General features: G+C 41.0%; 2 protein-coding genes across 14 annotated transcripts in view; both read left to right on the top strand.

Moving 5' to 3' along the window:
* Positions 1-3,802, top strand: part of IL1R1 (interleukin 1 receptor type 1) — a 133,677-nt gene extending 129,875 nt beyond the window's left edge. For all 9 annotated transcript variants that reach the window (XM_031655419.1, XM_031655420.1, XM_009184837.4 and 6 more), the window contains one exon: positions 157-3,802. In XM_031655419.1, the coding sequence (XP_031511279.1) occupies positions 157-563 (407 nt within the window). In that variant the 3' untranslated portion in view covers positions 564-3,802. The remainder of the gene's footprint in view (positions 1-156) is intronic.
* Positions 3,803-10,819: 7,017 nt separating this feature from the next.
* IL1RL2 (interleukin 1 receptor like 2) overlaps positions 10,820-19,351 on the top strand; it is a 52,189-nt gene continuing 43,657 nt past the window's right edge. For 2 of the 5 annotated variants that reach the window (XM_031655416.1, XM_021925132.2), the window contains exons 1-4: positions 10,820-11,551; positions 11,750-11,819; positions 13,625-13,859; positions 16,363-16,558. In XM_031655416.1, the coding sequence (XP_031511276.1) occupies positions 11,357-11,551; positions 11,750-11,819; positions 13,625-13,859; positions 16,363-16,558 (696 nt within the window). In that variant the 5' untranslated portion in view covers positions 10,820-11,356. The remainder of the gene's footprint in view (positions 11,552-11,749; positions 11,820-13,624; positions 13,860-16,362; positions 16,559-19,351) is intronic. The other 3 variants (XM_021925133.2, XM_031655417.1, XM_009184845.4) reach the window with 2 other exon arrangements.

Here is a 19,351-nt window from a genome sequence, read left to right as displayed (position 1 = left end):
TTAATTTTAAAAATGGGAAACTCCTTTAATTTTACATAAGGCAAGAAAGAGGCGTTAGGAGCCATAGGGTTGAAGAAAGCCGTGTGTGACTTTGGTTCAGGAGAGAATGATGATAAATAGAAATTTACTTACTATATTGTGCTTCCTGTTTTTCAGACATTGTTGAGGTCATTAATGAAAACGTAAAGAAAAGCAGAAGACTGATTATCATTTTAGTCAGAGAAATATCAGGCTTCAGCTGGCTGGGTGGTTCATCTGAAGAGCAAATAGCCATGTATAATGCTCTTGTTCAGGATGGAATTAAAGTTGTCCTGCTTGAGCTGGAGAAAATCCAAGACTATGAGAAAATGCCAGAATCAATTAAATTCATTAAGCAGAAACATGGGGTTATCCGCTGGTCAGGGGACTTTACACAGGGGCCACAGTCTGCAAAGACAAGGTTCTGGAAGAATGTCAGGTACCACATGCCAGTCCAGCGACGGTCACCTTCATCTAAACACCAGTTACTGTCACCGGCCACTAAGGAAAAACTGCAAAGAGAGGCTCATGTGCCTCTCGGGTAGCATGGAGAAATTGCCAAGAGTTCTTTGGGTGCCTCCTATCTTATGGCGTTGCAGGCCAGGCTGTGCCTCATGCTGACTTGTAGAGTTCATGGAATGTAACTGTATCATCCTTTATCCCTGAGGTCACCTGGAATCAGGAATCAGATTGTTAAGGGAATAAGCCATGATGTCAATAGCAGCCCAGGGCACTTCGGAGGAGAGGGCTTGGGAAGATCTTTTAGAAAGGCAATAGGCTGGGTGTGGTGACTCACGACTATAATCCCAGCACTTTGGGAGGCTGAAGTGGGTGGATCACCAAAGGTCAGGAGTTCGAGACCAGCCCGGCCAACATGGCAAAACCTCATCTCTACTAAAAATAAAAAATTAGCTGGGCATGGTGGTGTACGCCTGTAATCCCAGCTACATGGGAGGCTGAGGCAGGAGAATTGCTTGAACCCGGGAGACGGAGGTTGCAGTGACCTGAGTTGGGGCCACTGCTCTCTAGCCTGGCAACAGAGTGAGACTCCATCTCAAAAAATAAAAAATAAAAAAAAAAGAGGCAATAAATGCCCTCTCTGAATGTTTGAACTGCCAAGAAAAGGCATGGAGACAGCAAACTAGAGGAAAGGGCATGCAGGAAATGGCCACCATTTATAGATGGCTTTGTTAAGTTATCCACAGCCCAAGGGCGGGGCTGTCCCTTGTCTGGGGATCCCGTGGAGTCACTGGCCCTGGAGCGGCTCTCCTGAGAGGTGCTGCAGGTGAAGTGAGACTGACACCTCACTGAGGAAGGGAGATGTATTCTTGGAGAACTTTCCATCTGCTCGCATTTTCCATACACATCCCCAGGCAGAAGTTAGTTTCCAAAGACCGAATTTTATTTTACATATGTTGAAAGCTCACTTCACTGAACAAAGGCATTCTCCGGTATTCCAAGGTTTTGAAGCCATCTTAGCTTTCCACAGGAGAGACAGAACTTAAAAAGCAACAGTAGCAGGGAATTGATCCACTTCTTAATGCTTTCCTCCCTGGCATGACCATCCTGTCCTTTGTTATTATTCTGCATTTTACATCTTCGGAGGGACAGCTCCCTAACGGCTTCGTCCCTCCGCAACGTCCCTTGCATAGCCCACACATGAACCGTCCTTTCTGTGATGCTGCTCTTCTGTCATCCCGCTCCTGCTCAAACACCTCCCGCAGGCTCCACCTGTTGGAGCTGAAGCCCATGCTCTCCCACCAGCACGTCACTCCCAGCCCGCCTCCCTGCCCGGTCCTCCAGCCTCCCCTTGCTGTCCCGCTGTGTGAATTCCCAGGTTCGCCTGGTGGCCATGGCGCCTGCCCCCAGCACTCCTCTGTCTGTGCTCTTGCCTGCCCCCCTTCCTCCTCCTTTGCCTAAAAGGCCTTCTCTTACTTTCTCCAACTGATCAGAATTTTACCGAAATTCAGAACATCCTCCAATTCCACAGTCTCCAGGAGACTTTCTTTCCCTAAGAGGCGACTCCCTCTCCAGCCCTCTCTCTCCGGTCAGGCCCACGGCAGTGACGGCAGTGAGCACGTCAGGGAGGCTGGTCTCCCTCCAGCTAGAATCGCTGCTCTCTGAGGAAGAGGCTGTGGGTGGCTGTCTCTGTCCCTCACTGCCTTCCAGGAGCAATTTGCACATGTAACATAGATTTATATAGTGCTTTATGTTTAAAAACATTCCCCAGTTATCTTATTTAATTTTTGCAATTATTTTAATTTTATACATAGAGAAAGTGACCTATTTTTTTAAAAAAATCACACTCTAAGTTCTGTTGAACCCAGGACTTGAGCCTCATTTCTGGCTTTAGTCTGGTGTTCTGAGTACTTGATTTCAGGTCAATCGTGGTCCCCCCTCACTCCACACTGGCACATTTGTGAGAAGAAATGACATTTTGCTAGGAAGCGACCGAGTCTAGCAATGCTTTTATTCAAGACACCAAATTCCGAACTTCTGAATGTTGGAATTTTCAAAAATTATATTTAGATTTTATGAAAAACTCTTCTACTTTCATGTATTCTTTCCCTAGAGGCAAACATTTCTTAAAATGTTTCATTTTCATTAAAAATGAAAGCACGTTCTTTTTTCTTTTGGTATAGAAAAAATATTTTTAAAAATGGGATGACAGGCCTTAGAATAATTGGAGAAACCCTGCAAAACCAGAAAGCCAGATTTATATGCCACCAATTGCAGGACACAAGCACAGTTTTATGAGTTGTATGAACATGGGCAGGTCTTCTGGTTTTTATATTTCTCGTATTTAATACGGGTGAACACAAACTTTTATTTGGAATAATAATATTCCTCCTAAACAAAAACACATTGAGTTGAAGTCTCTGACTCTTGCCTTTCCACCTGCTTTCTCCTGGGTCCACTTTGCCTGTTTTAAGGAACAGTGCTGTTCTGGAACTGCTGTTCCAACAGACAGGGCCTAGCTTTCATTTGGCACACAGACTGCAGCCAGAAGCCCATGGATCAGGGGTGTCACGTCCCGAAAAGCCTATTAGAAGTTTTACAAATTTAATTTTGCAGATTATTTTAGTCTGTCATCTAGAAAATGTGTGAGCACCCATAGTGCCAAGAAAGCAAGCCAATTTGGAAACTCAGGTTAGTGACAAAATTGGCCAGAGAGTGGGGGTGACGAGGACCAAGAATTACAAGTAGCATGGCAGCTGGAATTTGAGGAAGGACAAGAATCAGTGGATAAGCCTGGGTGGAGGAGGATCCAAACAGAAATGTGCAGAGTCATTCCCCATCTTCCAAGGGTTGGATTCTGGAGGAAGGAGACACATTCCTAGTTCCTCGTGAACTTCCTTTGACTTATTGTCCCCCCACTAAAACAAAACAAAAAACGTTGAATACCTTCCGCTTTAATTAGATTTTCTTGCAGTTTTTAATGGCATTTTTAAAAAGATGCCCTAAGTGTTGAAGAAGAGTTTGCAAATGCAACAAAATATTTAATTACCGGTTGTTAAAACTGGTTTAGCACAATTTATATTTTCCCTCTCTTGCCTTTCTTATTTGCAATAAAAGAAAAGGTATTGAGCCATTTTTTTAACTGACATTTTTGATAAATTATGTTTGTACTAGCTTATGGTGAAGGAGTTTTTTAAACCTGTTTATATAATTTTGCAGCAGAAGCCAAATTTTTGTATAGTAAAACACCAAATTCGTGTACAGCATGCATCACGGATCAATAGACTGTACTTATTTTCCAATAAAAGTTTCAAACTTTGTACTGAGTGTTATCCTTGAGAATCTGTTCTTTGTCTGGTCCACAGCTTACCTGCGCATCTGCACATTCCCAGGCCTGAACAAGGTGAGGAGACCTGCTGCAGAGAGTTCTTCCTGTTGCGCGGAGGGGGTGGGGAGGGGCTGGAGGAGGGGAGGGGAGTGGAGGTCAGAGGCTATTGGCCTAACAGTGAGCCCTAACTCCCTTCTTCTAGCTAAACTCTACTCCCTCTGCTCACCTGCTTCTAAAATGGATTAAAATGTGAGCCTTATCATTAACTTCTTTATTGGCTTTTTATGAATTTACTATTAACTTACCATTTACCTGTCCAAAAATGATGAAGGGGATATTTGTATAGACTTTTACATTTTACAAAGGGCTTTTATTTATTTTTTCCTTTGACCCAGAAGGTGGGTAAAATTGGTGAACTTGCTCTCCAAAATGCATGCTCTAAAGCTTGTTAACTCTGATGGTCAGAGATGACACCCAGTCAGTGCCTCCTTACCTCATAGCAATGCTAAAGGGCAGGTGACTCTGTCAGTACCTGGGGAGAAGGGGCAGATTGGCTTAGAGTCTGAGTCCACTATGAATGAACACTGCCTCCACCATCTACCTGGGGTGAAACTTTAGGCAAAGTACTTGAGCCTCAATTTACTCATTATATAGGTATAATATGTAACTCATAGAATTAGGATTAAAAAGATTAAATATATTATGACAAGTCTAGTGCTTAGCCTAAAGCTGGTTCTCAGAAAATGGTTGCTTTGTTAGTAGCAGTTCTATGAATTGCTTATCTGAAGTCCTATTAGAATCTGCAAATGGAAGGGATAGAGAGGAGTTATAAATTAGAAATGACAATTGACACTAGGGACAAAGTACACAATGTCAAATTGAAGTTGTATAACCACGGAGGCCAGGAGCCCTGTCCAGCCCACAGCCCCTCCACCAGCCCCCAGCCTGAAAGAATGTTTCTCACTGGAGGAGTTCAGGGAGCTGTGCACCACATTTTGGTTATGATACCAGTTAATGTGCAAACCATTAGGAAAATCAGTGCTAACCACCATTGAAAAGTCATCCTTTTTCCTCTCTTCATCAGGTAACTTTTCCCCCGTAAATGCAAAATAGGTTTTTAAGGAGTCTCTGGAATTATTTTACAACAGGAATGCCATCTGGTGGAAAAAGATCCGGGACTAAATTCCTGCACTGTCACAGCTTTAAAACCAGAACACAGCACCTGGTTGTATGGAACCTCCATTTTCTCATGTGTAAAACAGGACTTCCTATGTTACAAGATGTTTATATGTAGAAAGCCTCTGTCCAGTATATGGGATAGAATCTCAAAATATATTTTCTTAGTTTTATCACTTGATGAGTACAGATAAAACAAAAAAACTTATTCATCCAAAATATATATTTTTCAAATGCTAGGGTTTTAGGTGTGTGTGTGGGTTGAGGGGCGATATAATGTTGGTGTTAACTTTTAAGTGATCACAGCTGCTACCTAATCCCATTTTAGCAAGTCAGGATCTGGTTTAGCATTTTTCATATAGTACATTCCCCAAGTAGTAATTGAAGGACTTCTAAGCATAAATACCATGCAATTATGAAATCAGAGATTTCCTCCAGCTTATTTGTCAAAAGAAAATCTTTTCGCCTTTGACGTGAGACTCTGGGAGTGTGGTGAGGTTGGCTTAGCGTGCAGGGCATAGGGAGCATAGCAGTTGGAGAAGAAAGCAGGTTGGGCTAGAAGGGAAAAATTGTTCCTCTTTTACTAAAATAAAATACATAAATGAATCACCACAGTGGCAATAATTCATAAAATGGAGTACACATGGAAAAATGTGTGTGGGAAGACAGAGGAAAGGGATAATTTTTGATGTGATAACATTCATTTTACAACCAAAGTGTGTGTGTGGGGGGGGGTGGGGTGGGGGGGCAGGGTGTTTAAGTTTTAAGGAGAGGGAGAGTTACAGGAATAGGTGATACTATTTAAAATGAGTATTAATCATTCAAAACAAAAACATGCTCATCTTACCACATACCGCTCAGGTTTCTTCTGAAGAAGCCTTGGCTATTAAAATACGTAAATCCTACCTGTGCCTTAAATCTGAGCCCCAAACATTAGCATGGCAGTCTCTCAAAATTTGCAGCTGTTAGACCAGTTAAACCTGTATCACCTGACTCTAGACTCATAGGAGGCTGTTGACTTCTCTAAAGCTGTGCTCAACCAGTTGAGAGATTAATTTACCTACAGGGTGAAGTCAATGAAGCTTGTTTTTCTTAAAACCTTTGACCTGGCAGTGATCCCAAGTGTCATTTGGTTTCTGCTTCCGGAAGGGAAGGGCTACAATGATACCATTCTACAGTGTTCATTGGTTTTCCTGTCAATCTACACGTCCTCAGAATGAGATTCCTTAGGCTTCTGTAGTGAAAGGGTATTGCATGTTTCACAGCCTGTGTGGGGGCCCACTCCTGCTTTGGTTCATGTAGTTAATCCTTCCCCGGCTAACACTGCATTTTCCCTCCTCAGCCATGTTGTGTCACTTACCCTGCTTAGCCAGGGACAGACTGCAGCTTCTCATTTGCTTTCAAGGCTGTGGACAGCCGCCACCTGTCTCAACACTTTTTATCATCAGATGCTATTCTGTAGTCCCACCTTCCACACTATACTTGATTGCTTCTGAGTTCTTGTCTTTCCTAAAACTGGACCCATGTCCTCTCTCAAATGCAAAAACACAGGGGAAATATTTGTGTTCTGAATATTTTAGATTTTTAAAAGGTGCTAATCATGTGGATAACATTATGCTAGACACGGAGAAAATTACAAAGTAAGAAAAAACAGAAATCTAGCCAGAGAAGAAGAGTGTGAAGAGAAAGTTGTTCAGGAAACAATCTCATATGATAGAGGGTCTTAAATCCATGACTGAAATATTTGAACTTTACCACTGGGAGTAGGTATATGGGAGATACTGGAGGCAACAGGTTGGAAGAACAAAGAAACACATTGATACAGCACTATTGTGCAGAAGATTGGGAAGAGGTAAAAGGTTACATAGGGAGGTTGTTAGGAAGGTGGTATAGTAATCCCCTTGGGAGTCAATTATATTTAAGACATTTTATAAAATAAATTAGGAGAAATTTTTTTTTATTATGAAAGCAATAACGGTTTGAGAGAATGTGGAAATTTCTAAAACATATAAGGAAGAAAAATGTCACCCATAACCTCACAATCTAAAGATAATTATTGATATTTTATTACTTTTCTATGGACATAACTGAGACCATATACATGGAGTTTAATACTCTTTTTAAAACTTAGCATAAATATTTGCCTGCATTACTATTATATGAAATACAATCTATAAGTAGTCACTAAGTCTACCAAATGGATGGTCCATAATCTGATAGCATTGCTGCCTTCGTTGGATATCCAGATTATTTCTAGTTTTAGCTATCAGTAGTCAAAGTGCAATAGTTATCCTTTCTCTAATATCTTCACTTCCCTAATCATTTGCTTAGCATATATTCAGAGGGCAAGTTCCTTTTCAGGTTCTTGATGTTCCATAGAGACATTTGCTCCTCTTACACAAGCAGTGTGTGGCACTGAGAATACTCATTATTAAATAATTGCGAATTTGATAGACAAAAAAGGTTATCCTTTGCGATAAGCACTACTTTGCCAGTTAACTATTAACATGGTTGAACGTTTCACTTAACAATTACAGTTTGAGGTGGGCGGATCACTTGAAGCCAGGAGTTTGAGACCAGCCTGGCCAACATGGTGAAACCCCATGTCTACCAAAAACACACAAAAAGCAAAAAACAAAAATTAACTGGGCATGGTGGCACATGTCTGTAATCCCAGCCACGTGGGAGGCTGAGGCAGCCGAGGCTATTGGCTTCATCTGTGTTATTTTGGAATTTACAAACTGTTTCCTCCTTTGCGATTCTGTACTAGCTGTTTCCTACTTTGGAGAGAGCCCTTCTCCCAGACCTCCACATGCTGGACTCCTTGCCTTGACACGGGCCTCTGCTGCACCATAGACCCTTCTGAAGGGAGGACTTCCCCAACACCATCTCCATCACTTCATCATAATTGCTTTCAGGGTTCTCACCAACCTGAAATCATCCTTCAAAAGTTTCTATTTATTTGACACTAGAATGACTGTAAACTCTAAGAGGGTCTGTCTTCTGTACAGCTGTATTTCCAGCACTTAGAATGTCACCTGGAACATAGTGGGAACTGTATAAATATTTGATGAGGGACTGAGCGAACTAATGAACGGAGCTCAAGGGAGAGATTAAGCCCAGTACTGCAGGAAACCAAGTGCTTTAAGGACCTCTCTCTAGTCTCCCTGGCTGCTGCTTCCATTTCTGGAAGTTCATTTTATCCCAACAATAGCAGTCTACTACAGAAATGCTGCTATATATTCCCAAGCCTCACGGAGCGGAAATATGAGAACTTAAGGGCCTGAAAAGTATGAAGATCTTGGTGGAGCCCGAAACCCCCACCCCAACCTAATACTGAGTTTTGCAAAGTTTAATTGTTGCTTGTGAATATATTTCTGTTTCATTCTCATTGGGAAACCTTATCTGTGGGTTATGGCCAATGGGAAATCATCAGACATTTAGACATCAGACATCAGGCATCATGTAAAATACACATTTGTATATGAAATCTTTAATCCAAATTGTTGCCCTGCTACCCCTCTGAGTAGCCGTCATATCCTAGTCTGAGGGCCAAATAGATTGAAAGTAAAATTCAACCAAGCAGAATTCTGTAATGCCTTCTTCACACACAGATTTGTTGCTTTTTGTCTGCTCTCAGAATGAAGTAATGAATCTCTAGAGGAAGTTGATTTACTTCATTAAAAAAAACCAACTGAAAATATATTTCCTATGGCCACTGACTAATGCTAGAAAACATTAAGAATATTCCCCATTGCAAAAATATCTGCAAGTGGGAGAGAATTAGACAAGCAGGGGGATGGTGATAAGCATCTATTACATATTATACACCCTGTTATGGAGGCTTTACCACTGCCATCTCTGAAAAATGGGCTTTACCTCCCTATCTAAACATATATAAAATAAAATCACAGGATAGCTTTTACATCAGAGCAGCACAACTGGCAAAATTTAAAAGTCTGACATTACCAAATATTGGTAAGAACATGAAGCAATGAAATTATTTTCCTCTAAAGGATATAGTTATGGCAAAAAATTGGGGCTTTTCTAATACAATTGAGGATGTACCTACCCAATGATTCTGTAATTCCATTCACTAAACGACCCCTGAAATACTCGCAGAGAAGGACATTACCAGGAATCTTAGGAGCAGCAATGTTTATAAGAGCAAAACATACATTTGGTAAAACTTAAATGTTCGAAGGAGATGAATACATTTAAGGTTTTTTTTTCCAGGTAATTGAGAATCTGCAGTAAATGTTATGGTTTCCTGTTATTTTTAATTGCTAAGTTTACAATGCCTGGAATCAGTTCTGCCTTCAAAGCCAAGTGTTCATTTTCCATGTATCAGGAAACCCATTTGGCACAGAGACCATCCCAGGAAGTTAAGTTTCAGATTCACAGAATCAGTAGCAAAGTGCAATGTCAGAAGTGTCCAGTGAGAGGCACTGCAGGGGACTGGGATGACCTGTCTTAACTTCATACATTCTAGGGCAACTATACCCATTAGACTTGGCAATATAGTCCTCAGGCTAAGAAAGAAGATAGGACACAAATGCATCTATTCATAAAGTGAAAATGAAAAAAGATAGCGTAAAAAAAAAAAGATTTAGAAATAACTTTCAACACTGCTTATAGCAATAGTTCTGAATGCAAATCATATCACTTTTATAAAAATAGTAACACCTTTGTTTTGTTTTGGATGAGGACATAAACTCTGAAGAATATACATATATAGAGGAACCTCGTTTACTGCTGATGGTAGGGGAAATAAATAATAATCTCTATTTATAGCTTAAGAAAGAGGTCCTCAAAGAGTGGGAGCCGTATGGGTCCCTGACAGATCCTTCAAAAAGATCTGTGAAATCAAAACTATGTTCATCATGATATTAAGACCTATTCCTTTTTTATTCTCATTCTCTCATTAGTGTATGGTAGACCTTTTCAGAAACTATATGACATATTCTATCATGAGACTGATTGCAGAAGCAAATATGAGAATCCAGTCATCTTCTAGTAAGCCAGACATCAAAGAGATCTGCATCTATGTAGAACAATGTCACTTTTCTCAATAAGCCTGTTTTAGAAAGTAGTTACTTTTCATAAATTGTATGATATTTGTGTTAACACGTAATGGGTTTATTGTTACTTAAATAAGAAAGTAAAAGTTTAAAAATTCTCACTTTAATTTCTAACATAGTAATATTGACAGGCATAACCTACATAGACAAAAGCACGTTGGAATCCTCAATACTTTTTAAGAGTGTAGAAATCTGCAAACTACTGACCTTCAGCCCATCACAGGAAGTTTTGCTATTAGCACAATTATTGCATCTTTGCTCCTTTGGTTGCTTTTGTCTCGCTGTCTCTGATCTTTCAAAGACCATCTGGAAGAGCTTGGCCAGTCATCTATTGAATGGAGATTACATTTTGAATCTTTTCCTACATCTCAGTGCCCTGTGGGACGACTCTGGGGTGTCTCCAGATGGCTAGGGCAACAGGTCCCTGTTGCCATCACCTTATGGGGAAGTTTTAGACAGGAACAGTCTTCAGGCTCTGAAGTACTTGAAGAGCACCATGGGATGCCTGCCTTACAGAAGTTAATGAGCATGATTCAGGCAGATTCATAATTCTCCGTAGAAGCCATTTGGGATGCCTTCCACTTCGGGGTCATTCCACATAGACCAATGCAGAGCATGCAGTAACTGCTCAAATGGGATTTGGAAAGGAACGAACAGTTCATTTAGACGTTCAACTTGGAATAGACTTAAGCAGACACTCCTGGCGATGAAGGCCTTAGATGCCAGAAAATCAGGCTCAGAGACTTTCAAGCCACTTCCTAGAGTGATGTCACATTCCTTTCTACGCTCCACTGGGGAAGGCAGGTCTGCCCCGCCCACGGTGGCGGGGAAATACCTAGGCATGGAAGTGGCATGACAGGGCTCAGGTCCCTGTCATATTTTCCACTCTCCACGAGGTCCTGCACGCTTCAATCCTGCAGGCAGGTAGACACCGGGCCGGGAGTCTGGCTGAGCCAGGCATGGGTGGGGCCCTGACAGTAGGAGAGGTGTGCAGGAAAAGACGTGGCAACAATGTGTGCCACCGCAGGCCAGGGATCAGGTCCCCCAGGCGGGCCTCCGACCGCCTAGGTGACCATGGGGGAGACGACTCCCTCTCTGGGTCGAGGTGTGGAGCTCGCGGCTACTCTCAGCTCCAGCGGCTCCCTGCTTTCCTTTCTGCTTTCCCGCCGGCCCCTGCCAGGTAGGCCTGCTCTGGTTGCTCCCAAGTAAGCCGGTGTTTGGGGTTTCCGTTTAGACCGCGGATCCCGAGGACAAGGGCGCGCAGGGGAGGAGGCTCGGTGCGACGCGGGCAGGGATGGGGTCCCACATCCGGGACCCAGGCCGCGGGCTGCGCTGGGGGGCGCCCTGGCCCTCGCGGGAGCTCTGGACGCGAGCCTGCTTTGCTGTCAGGGGGCGGAAGCGGCTCCCACGCGGGCCGCAGCGCCGCCGCCGCCCACTCTTCGCCCATCCTTCTCCGCGGCGGGGCGAGTCCCTGCCTTGGATCCTAAAGGTCGGGCGCGCAGACGAAGGAGATAGGGGACGGGCAGTCTTTGGGGAAACGTGGGGCCAAAGTCAGAGGGCTCCCCAGGAAGAAGGGAAGGTCAGCGGCCTGGGCGGTTGTCTTTGAGATTCCGAGGTCGCCCACGCCGGCGCCTCGGGCCCGCCCCACAGCGCCCTCCCTTCCCACCCTCTTCTCCCTTCCTTGCAGCCCGGTTTGGGGATGTGGTCCTTGCTGCTCTGCGGGTTGTCCATCGCCCTTCCACTGTCTGTCACAGCAGGTACGTCCGTCCCGTGTGTCCTCAGTTCCCAGAGGCCGCCCTAGTCCACAGGCTGCTGGCCTCTCACTGGGAGCCGCAGGGGATCGCGCCAGCCGGGCTGCTTACGCTCCCAAGACCGCGAAGAGGAAATAGAGCCAGCTCCACGTGCTGGGATGCTCAGCCCTGAATGTCACCTTTGAGCTTGGAGGTGACTTCGGGGAGGGGAAGGAGTTAGGCAAATTGCAAGTGAAGACTTGAGTAAAAATGCTCAAATGGAGTTACTACTGCCTATTTTATATGATAAAGGGTTATTTTATGACAAGATGAAAGCAAGGACGCCATCAATAGAACAAATTTCTTCTAAGAAATTTGGTAGAAATGAGCTTTAAGAATGAACCAACTTTTGTTTTGTTTTGTTTTGTTTTTTAACAATCGTTTTGGGATGAAATACCTTTTACTCAAGGCAGAGTAACTGGGTGGCAGAGCAGAAACAGAAAAGATAAGAAGGGCTTCTTTACTCTGTAGATGAATGAGTGCAGAGTAAAGAACTCTGTGGATGAAAAGAACTAAGGGTCGTAGAATAGAAAGGAAAGAGGGAAATCACTCCCAATGGGGAAGAGGTTAGTGAGGAGGGAACGGAGTAAATTCTGTCTTATGGATACATTTGAAGAACTTGGAATATACTTTATAATCAGCATTCTATTTTTAGAAAACTTTCAGACTCAGAAAATTCCCAAATAAAATTTCAAATTTACTGGAAAATTGAAGAGGCATTTTAAAAAACTAACAGTAAATAGAACTAAAGTTTTCTTTTTTTTTTTTAAATTTATTTATTATTATTATACTTTAAGTTGTAGGGTACATGTGCATAACGTGCAGGTTTGTTACATATGTATACTTGTGCCATGTTGGTCTGCTGCACCCATCAACTCGTCATTTACATCAGGTATAACTCCCAATGCAATCCCTCCCCCCTCCCCCCTCCCCATGATAGGCCCTGGTGTGTGATGTTCCCCTTCCTGAGTCCAAGTGATCTCATTGTTCAGTTCCCACCTATGAGTGAGAACATGCGGTGTTTGGTTTTCTGTTCTTGTGATAGTTTGCTAAGAATGATGGTTTCCAGCTGCATCCATGTCCCTACAAAGGACGCAAACTCATCCTTTTTTATGGCTGCATAGTATTCCATGGTGTATATGTGCCACATTTTCTTAATCCAGTCTGTCACTGATGGACATTTGGGTTGATTCCAAGTCTTTGCTATTGTGAATAGTGCTGCAATAAACATACGTGTGCATGTGTCTTTATAGCAGCATAATTTATAATCCTTTGGGTATATCCCCAGTAATGGGATGGCTGGGTCATATGGTACATCTAGTTCTAGATCCTTGAGGAATCGCCATACTGTTTTCCATAATGGTTGAACTAGTTTACAATCCCACCAACAGTGTAAAAGTGTTCCTATTTCTCCACATCCTCTCCAGCACCTGTTGTTTCCTGACTTTTTAATGATCGCCATTCTAACTGGTGTGAGATGGTATCTCATTGTGGTTTTGATTTGCATTTCTCTGATGGCCAGTGATGATGAGCATTTTTTCATATGTCTGTTGGCTGTATGAATGTCTTCTTTTGAGAAATGTCTGTTCATATCCTTTGCCCACTTTTTAATGGGGTTGTTTGTTTTTTTCTTGCAAATTTGTTTGAGTTCTTTGTAGGTTCTGGATATTAGCCCTTTGTCAGATGAGTAGATTGCAAAAATTTTCTCCCATTCTGTAGGTTAGAACTAAAGTTTTCTTTCACGGATAATTGTTTTGTTTTTCTTTCCCTAGATGGATGCAACGACATTTTTATGAAAAATGAGATGCTTTCAGCAAGCCAGCCTTTTGCTTTTAATTGTACATTCCCTCCCATAACATCTGGGGAAGTCAGTGTAACATGGTATAAAAATTCTAGCAAAATCCCAGTGTCCAAAATCATACAGTCTAGAATTCACCAGGACGAAACTTGGATTTTGTTTCTCCCTATGGAATGGGGGGACTCAGGAGTCTACCAATGTATTATAAAGTAAGTTCCTCATTTAAAATAGAACTAACTCGTGTGTGTATGTATAAATTCTTTAAGGAAAATTCTTAATGAACATAGAGAACTCATTGAGAAGAATTACTTTGTTGTATGTTTTTATAATTGTTACAAGACAGTTTCCAGTGAACACATTTTTAAACAGAACAGATTTGTAAATCATTTTTGGAATCTGATACGCATCTTTCCCCATGGAAATGGCACCTCAGACCAGACCCACTCACAAAGTGTGTCTGTCCCAGTATTATTGCTGCCATCTTTCTTTCTTGTTTTCTTTTTCTTTTTTTTTTTTTAGTTTCTGAGACGAAGTCTCACTCTGTCACCAGGCTGGAATGCAGTGGCGCAATCTCGGCTCATTGCAACCTCCGCCTCCTGGGTTCAAGCGATTCTTTTGCCTCAGCCTCCCAAGTAGCTGGGACTATGGTGTGTGCCACCACGGCTGGCTAAATTTTTGTATTTTTAGTAGAGACGGGGTTTCACCGTGTTAGCTAGGATGATCTCGATCTACTGAACTCCTGATCCACCCGTCTTGGCCTCCCAAAGTGCTGAGATTGCAGGCCTAAGCCACCTAGCCTGGCCACTGCCATCTTTCTTGAAATGCCAAAAGCTTTTGTGGGAAATGGCACATCCAGATAGGAATAAGCCTCCTATGAGCCCTTTTCACAAGGAATTTGCTTAAGGCAGGGAGTAAGCATCGAGCATGTTCCAGACCTCACTGGAGAACCCGTGCTAAGAAACATGAATGAGTAACGCAGGCCTGGTGGTGACTACCCCTCAAAGGTAGCTGTCTATTAGGATCAAGCCCATCCTCTCACTTTTCAAGGGAATCTGGAAGTTGGAATTTGTGTGTGCGACTTTTTATAATTTGTAAAGCTTTGTTGGGCCTGAATAAAACACATCTGTAGACCAAATTTAGTTTGAGGGTCACAATTTTGTGACTCTCCCACACTGGCTTGCATGACCTTAACAAATTACTTGATCTCTCTGAGCCTTGGTTTTTTTCTGTAAAATGGAATTAATGCTGGCCCGATAGGGTTCAGGTGCAAATTAACTGAGACCAGGTGTGAAGTAGGTACTCCATTCTCTCTCTCGTTTTGATTCCGTGATATTTGCCGGCCCCTTTCTGTGTCCCAGCATGGCCCATGTCCCACTCTGATTTCTGCCAGATTCCTCATTTCTATCCACCAGACAGACAAAATGCACAAAATCGAGTGGTTCACAAGTGGAAGTGGTCGTTAGCTCTGCCTGGCTCCTTTCCACAGATTTAGTCGCTAATAAACCACTCAGAGCATGTGGAGGTCTGCTTTCTTATTTTAGCCTAGGCTGTGAATTATTAACTAGACTTGAAGATCATACATCACATAAATGAATCTGGATGTCGAAGCTAGATTTAAATTATTTAAATCTGGGAGCTGTGAAATGAGGAAAAATAATCTTTAATAGAAATTAGACAAGGATATCTGCCATGAAAGAAAATGAACGTGAATTCTCCAAGACTTTTACTACTAACATCCAGATAGGATACGTATTTAGGAAACTGTATATTTTTACTTTTTGCTTTGAAGTAATTTTAAATTTAAATAAATTTTGCAGGAATAGTATCAAGAACTTCCTTCTACCCTTTATCTAGATTATCTAGATTCCTCATTTTTAAGAATATATTTTTACATTTATCTTATAATTTTCTCTTTCACCATATATATGATATAAATTATAAACAGTATTTTTCTCCTAAGCCATTTTTAAACCATTTCAGTTGTATGCATCATATCCTCTTAGCTCTTAATATTTCCATGTATATTTCCTATCAACAGTGTATATTTCCTATTTCCTTTCAATGTGTATCTGTTTATTTCTTACATAATGACAGTATAGTTATCAAATTCAGGAAACCTAACCATCATATAATACCTTAATCTATAATCTATATTCTAATCTTATCAGTGGTCTCATTGAAGACCTTTTATAATTTTTTTCTTTCTTTTCCAGTACAGTTACCAATCTAGGATCATGCATCACATTTGGTTGCCATGAATATGTAACTTATTTTAATCTGGAACGGTTCCTCAGTCTTTGTTTTTCATGATACCGTTATTTTTAAGGAGTATAGGCAATTATTTTGTATTATCTCCTTCATTGGTGTTTGTCAGGTATTTCTTCATGATTAGGTTCAGCCGTTTTGGCTGGAATGCTAGGTGAGTGCTTTGTGTCCTCTTCAGAAAATTACTCAGAGGCACATGGCGTCCACTTGCCCCCAGTTGGTGATGTCCATTTTGATCACTCAGTTAAGGTGTTGTCCAGTTTCTCCACTGTATGAATACCATTTGTCCTTTCGTGATGAATGATTTGGGGGGTGCTTACTGCTTTGTTAGAGGCAGAGGGTTTGCGTGGTGCTGCGAAAATGATTTGAAAACATTTGAAAATGAGCTGAATTATTTGATTTTGTGATTTTTTAGAAGAGTTTATGAGGTCTCAATCTGTCTTACAGGGGTGGAGACAGCTGTCATAGAATACATGTAAACCTAACTGTTTTTGAAAAACAATGGTGTGACACTTCCGTAAAAGGTTTACCGAATTTATCAGATGAGTACAAGCAAATATTACATCTTGGAAAAGATGATAGTCTCACATGTCATCTGCACTTCCCGAAGAGTTGTATTTTGGGTCCAATAAAGTGGTATAAGGTAAAAAAAAAAAATTTTCTTATTGATATTGTTCCTCCTTTTCTTTAAAACCCACTGTTTTTTATAGGTTAAGTTGTATTTTTAAAGGCAGAATTGGTAAAGAAATTTGTGTTCCTAATTACTGTTTTAAAAAATATTTTGGTTATTGTATCTTTGTAATATTTTATTATTTGGATCCATCACCTTCCTCTAGTCGTTCTTGTTTTTCAGGCTGTTCTTTATTTTCTAACATTAATTATGTTTGTTTAAATACATACTACGTGCGCATGGTTCAATAATCACAAATCGTAAGAGGTCACTCCCTGGAAAACCTCTTTCCTGTTACCGTTCCGTATTTGCTCTGGGCTCATCACACCTTCCTCGACATGTGGCTACCATGATTAGTGCCCTGTGATTATTCTTGTATAATGCTATACTAGCAAATAAAAATATATAGTCTAACTCTTCCTAGCCCTTCTTTTTCAAGCTCATCTTTCTGCACTTTATGTTTTCATCTTCGAAATTTCTCTTTTCTTGATGATCCTGGCATATGTTGACATAGAAAGTAACCCTTAGCGTGGAGGAGCACAGGCTATAGTTATTTGAGATTGGAATTAGTTTTTCCTGCTTGTTAACTCTTGCCAGCACACCCCTCCGGGTCATGAGTTTTCTTTATGGGAAGGTTTTCATCTATTGATTCCATTTCTTTAATGGTGAAAGGATTACACAAATTTCTTACTTTCTCTTGTGTGAGTTTGGTAAGATTTTGTGTCTTAGGAAGTTTCTCGTTTCATTAAAGGTCTCGTATATTCTGGAAAATTGTTTATCAGCTCTTCTCTTTTAATGTCTGCAGACATTAAAACCTTCAAAGTAAGGTTCACCTTTAGTCATTATTCATTCTCTCTTTCTTACACACACATGCGCACACACACACACGCTTACTTGATTAGTTTCATCAGAGACTTGTCAGTTCTAGTACTCTTTGCAAAAACTAACTTTTGGTTTTGTCGATCCTTTCTGTTACATATTTCATGTTCATTTAGTTTGTTTAGTTGCCCTCTTTCACAAGAAATGTGGAAGTGAATGTCCTTATACCTGTCTTTTAAGCATATTTGCTAGTGCGTGCAGTTCTTTAAGATACATGATTGCTAGCCCTAGTATTGCTCATTTGTAGGGCATGCAGTTGAACAAAGTATTCAACTTTGTTGATGTTGCAAAAATTGCTTTACAGAATTTTGTATCCGTTTATACTTTTGCCAGGAGTATTTTATTTTATTTTATGACAGAGTCTCACTCTGTTGCCCAGGCTGGAGCGCAGTGGTGTGATCATGGCTCACTGCAGCCTAACTCCTGGGCTCATGTGGAAGCCCAGGTAATTTTTAAAATTTTTTTGTGGTGACAGAATCTTACTGTGATGCCCAGACTGGTCTCAAACTCCGGGCCTCAAGTGATCCTCCTGCCTTGGCCTCCCAAAGTGGTGAGATCATAGGCATGAACCACCATGCCTGGCTCACCAGGAGTATTCTAGATTTCCTACAACCTTGTGTTGAACTTTGTGTTATAAGACTGATTTTTAAAATCAATCTGGTGAGTATAAAATGTACCTTTTTGCTATTTTATTTTGCTTTTCCTTAATTATTAGTGAGATTAACCACTTTTTTTCATAAGTTTATTAGCCATTTCTGGATCCTCTTCTGAACTGCCCACTCATATCTTTTGGTATATTTCTTATTTTACTTTTCATGCCATTTTCTTGTGACTTATAGGAGATTTTATATATTTATATATCCTGGGTATGTTTGTTTGCAATGCATTAAAAAAAACCTTTCCATTGAAGTTTGACATATACATATAAAATGCAGAAATCATAAGTGAACAAGCTTGTTGGATTATCAGAAAGTGAACATACCTTTTAATTACCCTTTCCCACGAAGGTTAAGAAAACATTACTAGCACCTCTGAAGGCCCACCTCTTCCATCTTGCAAAAACTATGCCTCCCTAGTCCCCAAATAACCACTTCCCTGATTTATACTATCATAGATTAGATTTACCAATTTTTGAATTTTATTAATTTGAATAAAATCGTATGTAGTATTTATGTCTAGCTTCCTTGGCTCAATAGCGAACCAGTGAGAATCATCCATGCTATTGCATGTGGCTATATTTCATCCATTTTCATTGCTTATACTATTTCACTGTTATTATTGTTAGACTCTTGAGTCATTTCCAATTTCTGGGTCTTAGAAACAAAGCTGGTATGAACACATTTCTCACTTATGAATGCAATTTTGTGGGACATATTACACGAGAGTGAAATAGTTGGGTCATAAGGGTATGTAGAAAATGCCAAACCATTTTCCAAATTGGTGCCAATTTACAGTTCCAGCAGCAGTGTATAAGAGTTATTTATGCCCCTATATCTGACAACACATGGTACTGTTAGCCTTTTTAATTTGCTGTTTGGATAAGTGAGTAATTGTGTCTCATTTCAGCCTTAATTAACACTTCCCTGATTATAACTGATAATGTTGATCTTCTTTAAATTTTCTTCTTGGCACTTGGATGTGTGTGTGTGTGTAATTTTTTTTTCTTTGATTGCTTGCTTGTGAAATTTTTATTTTGTGATAAGCTCTTGCTCTGTTGCCCAGGCTGGAGTGCAGTAGTGCAATCATAGCTCACTGTAACCTTGAACCCCTGAGCTCAAGTGACCCTTCCACCTCAGCCTCCTGAGTGGCTGCAGGTTACCTTGTCCAGGAGGGATCTCTATTTTTTTTTTCTGTAAAAAACCAAATAATAAATATTTTAGGCATTGT

This window comes from Papio anubis, chromosome 14 (genome assembly GCF_008728515.1).
Source record: "Papio anubis isolate 15944 chromosome 14, Panubis1.0, whole genome shotgun sequence".
Classification (NCBI taxonomy): Eukaryota; Metazoa; Chordata; class Mammalia; order Primates; family Cercopithecidae; genus Papio; species Papio anubis.
The sequence above is the reverse complement of the archived record's forward strand: the minus strand, read 5'-3'. Positions and strand labels throughout refer to the sequence as shown.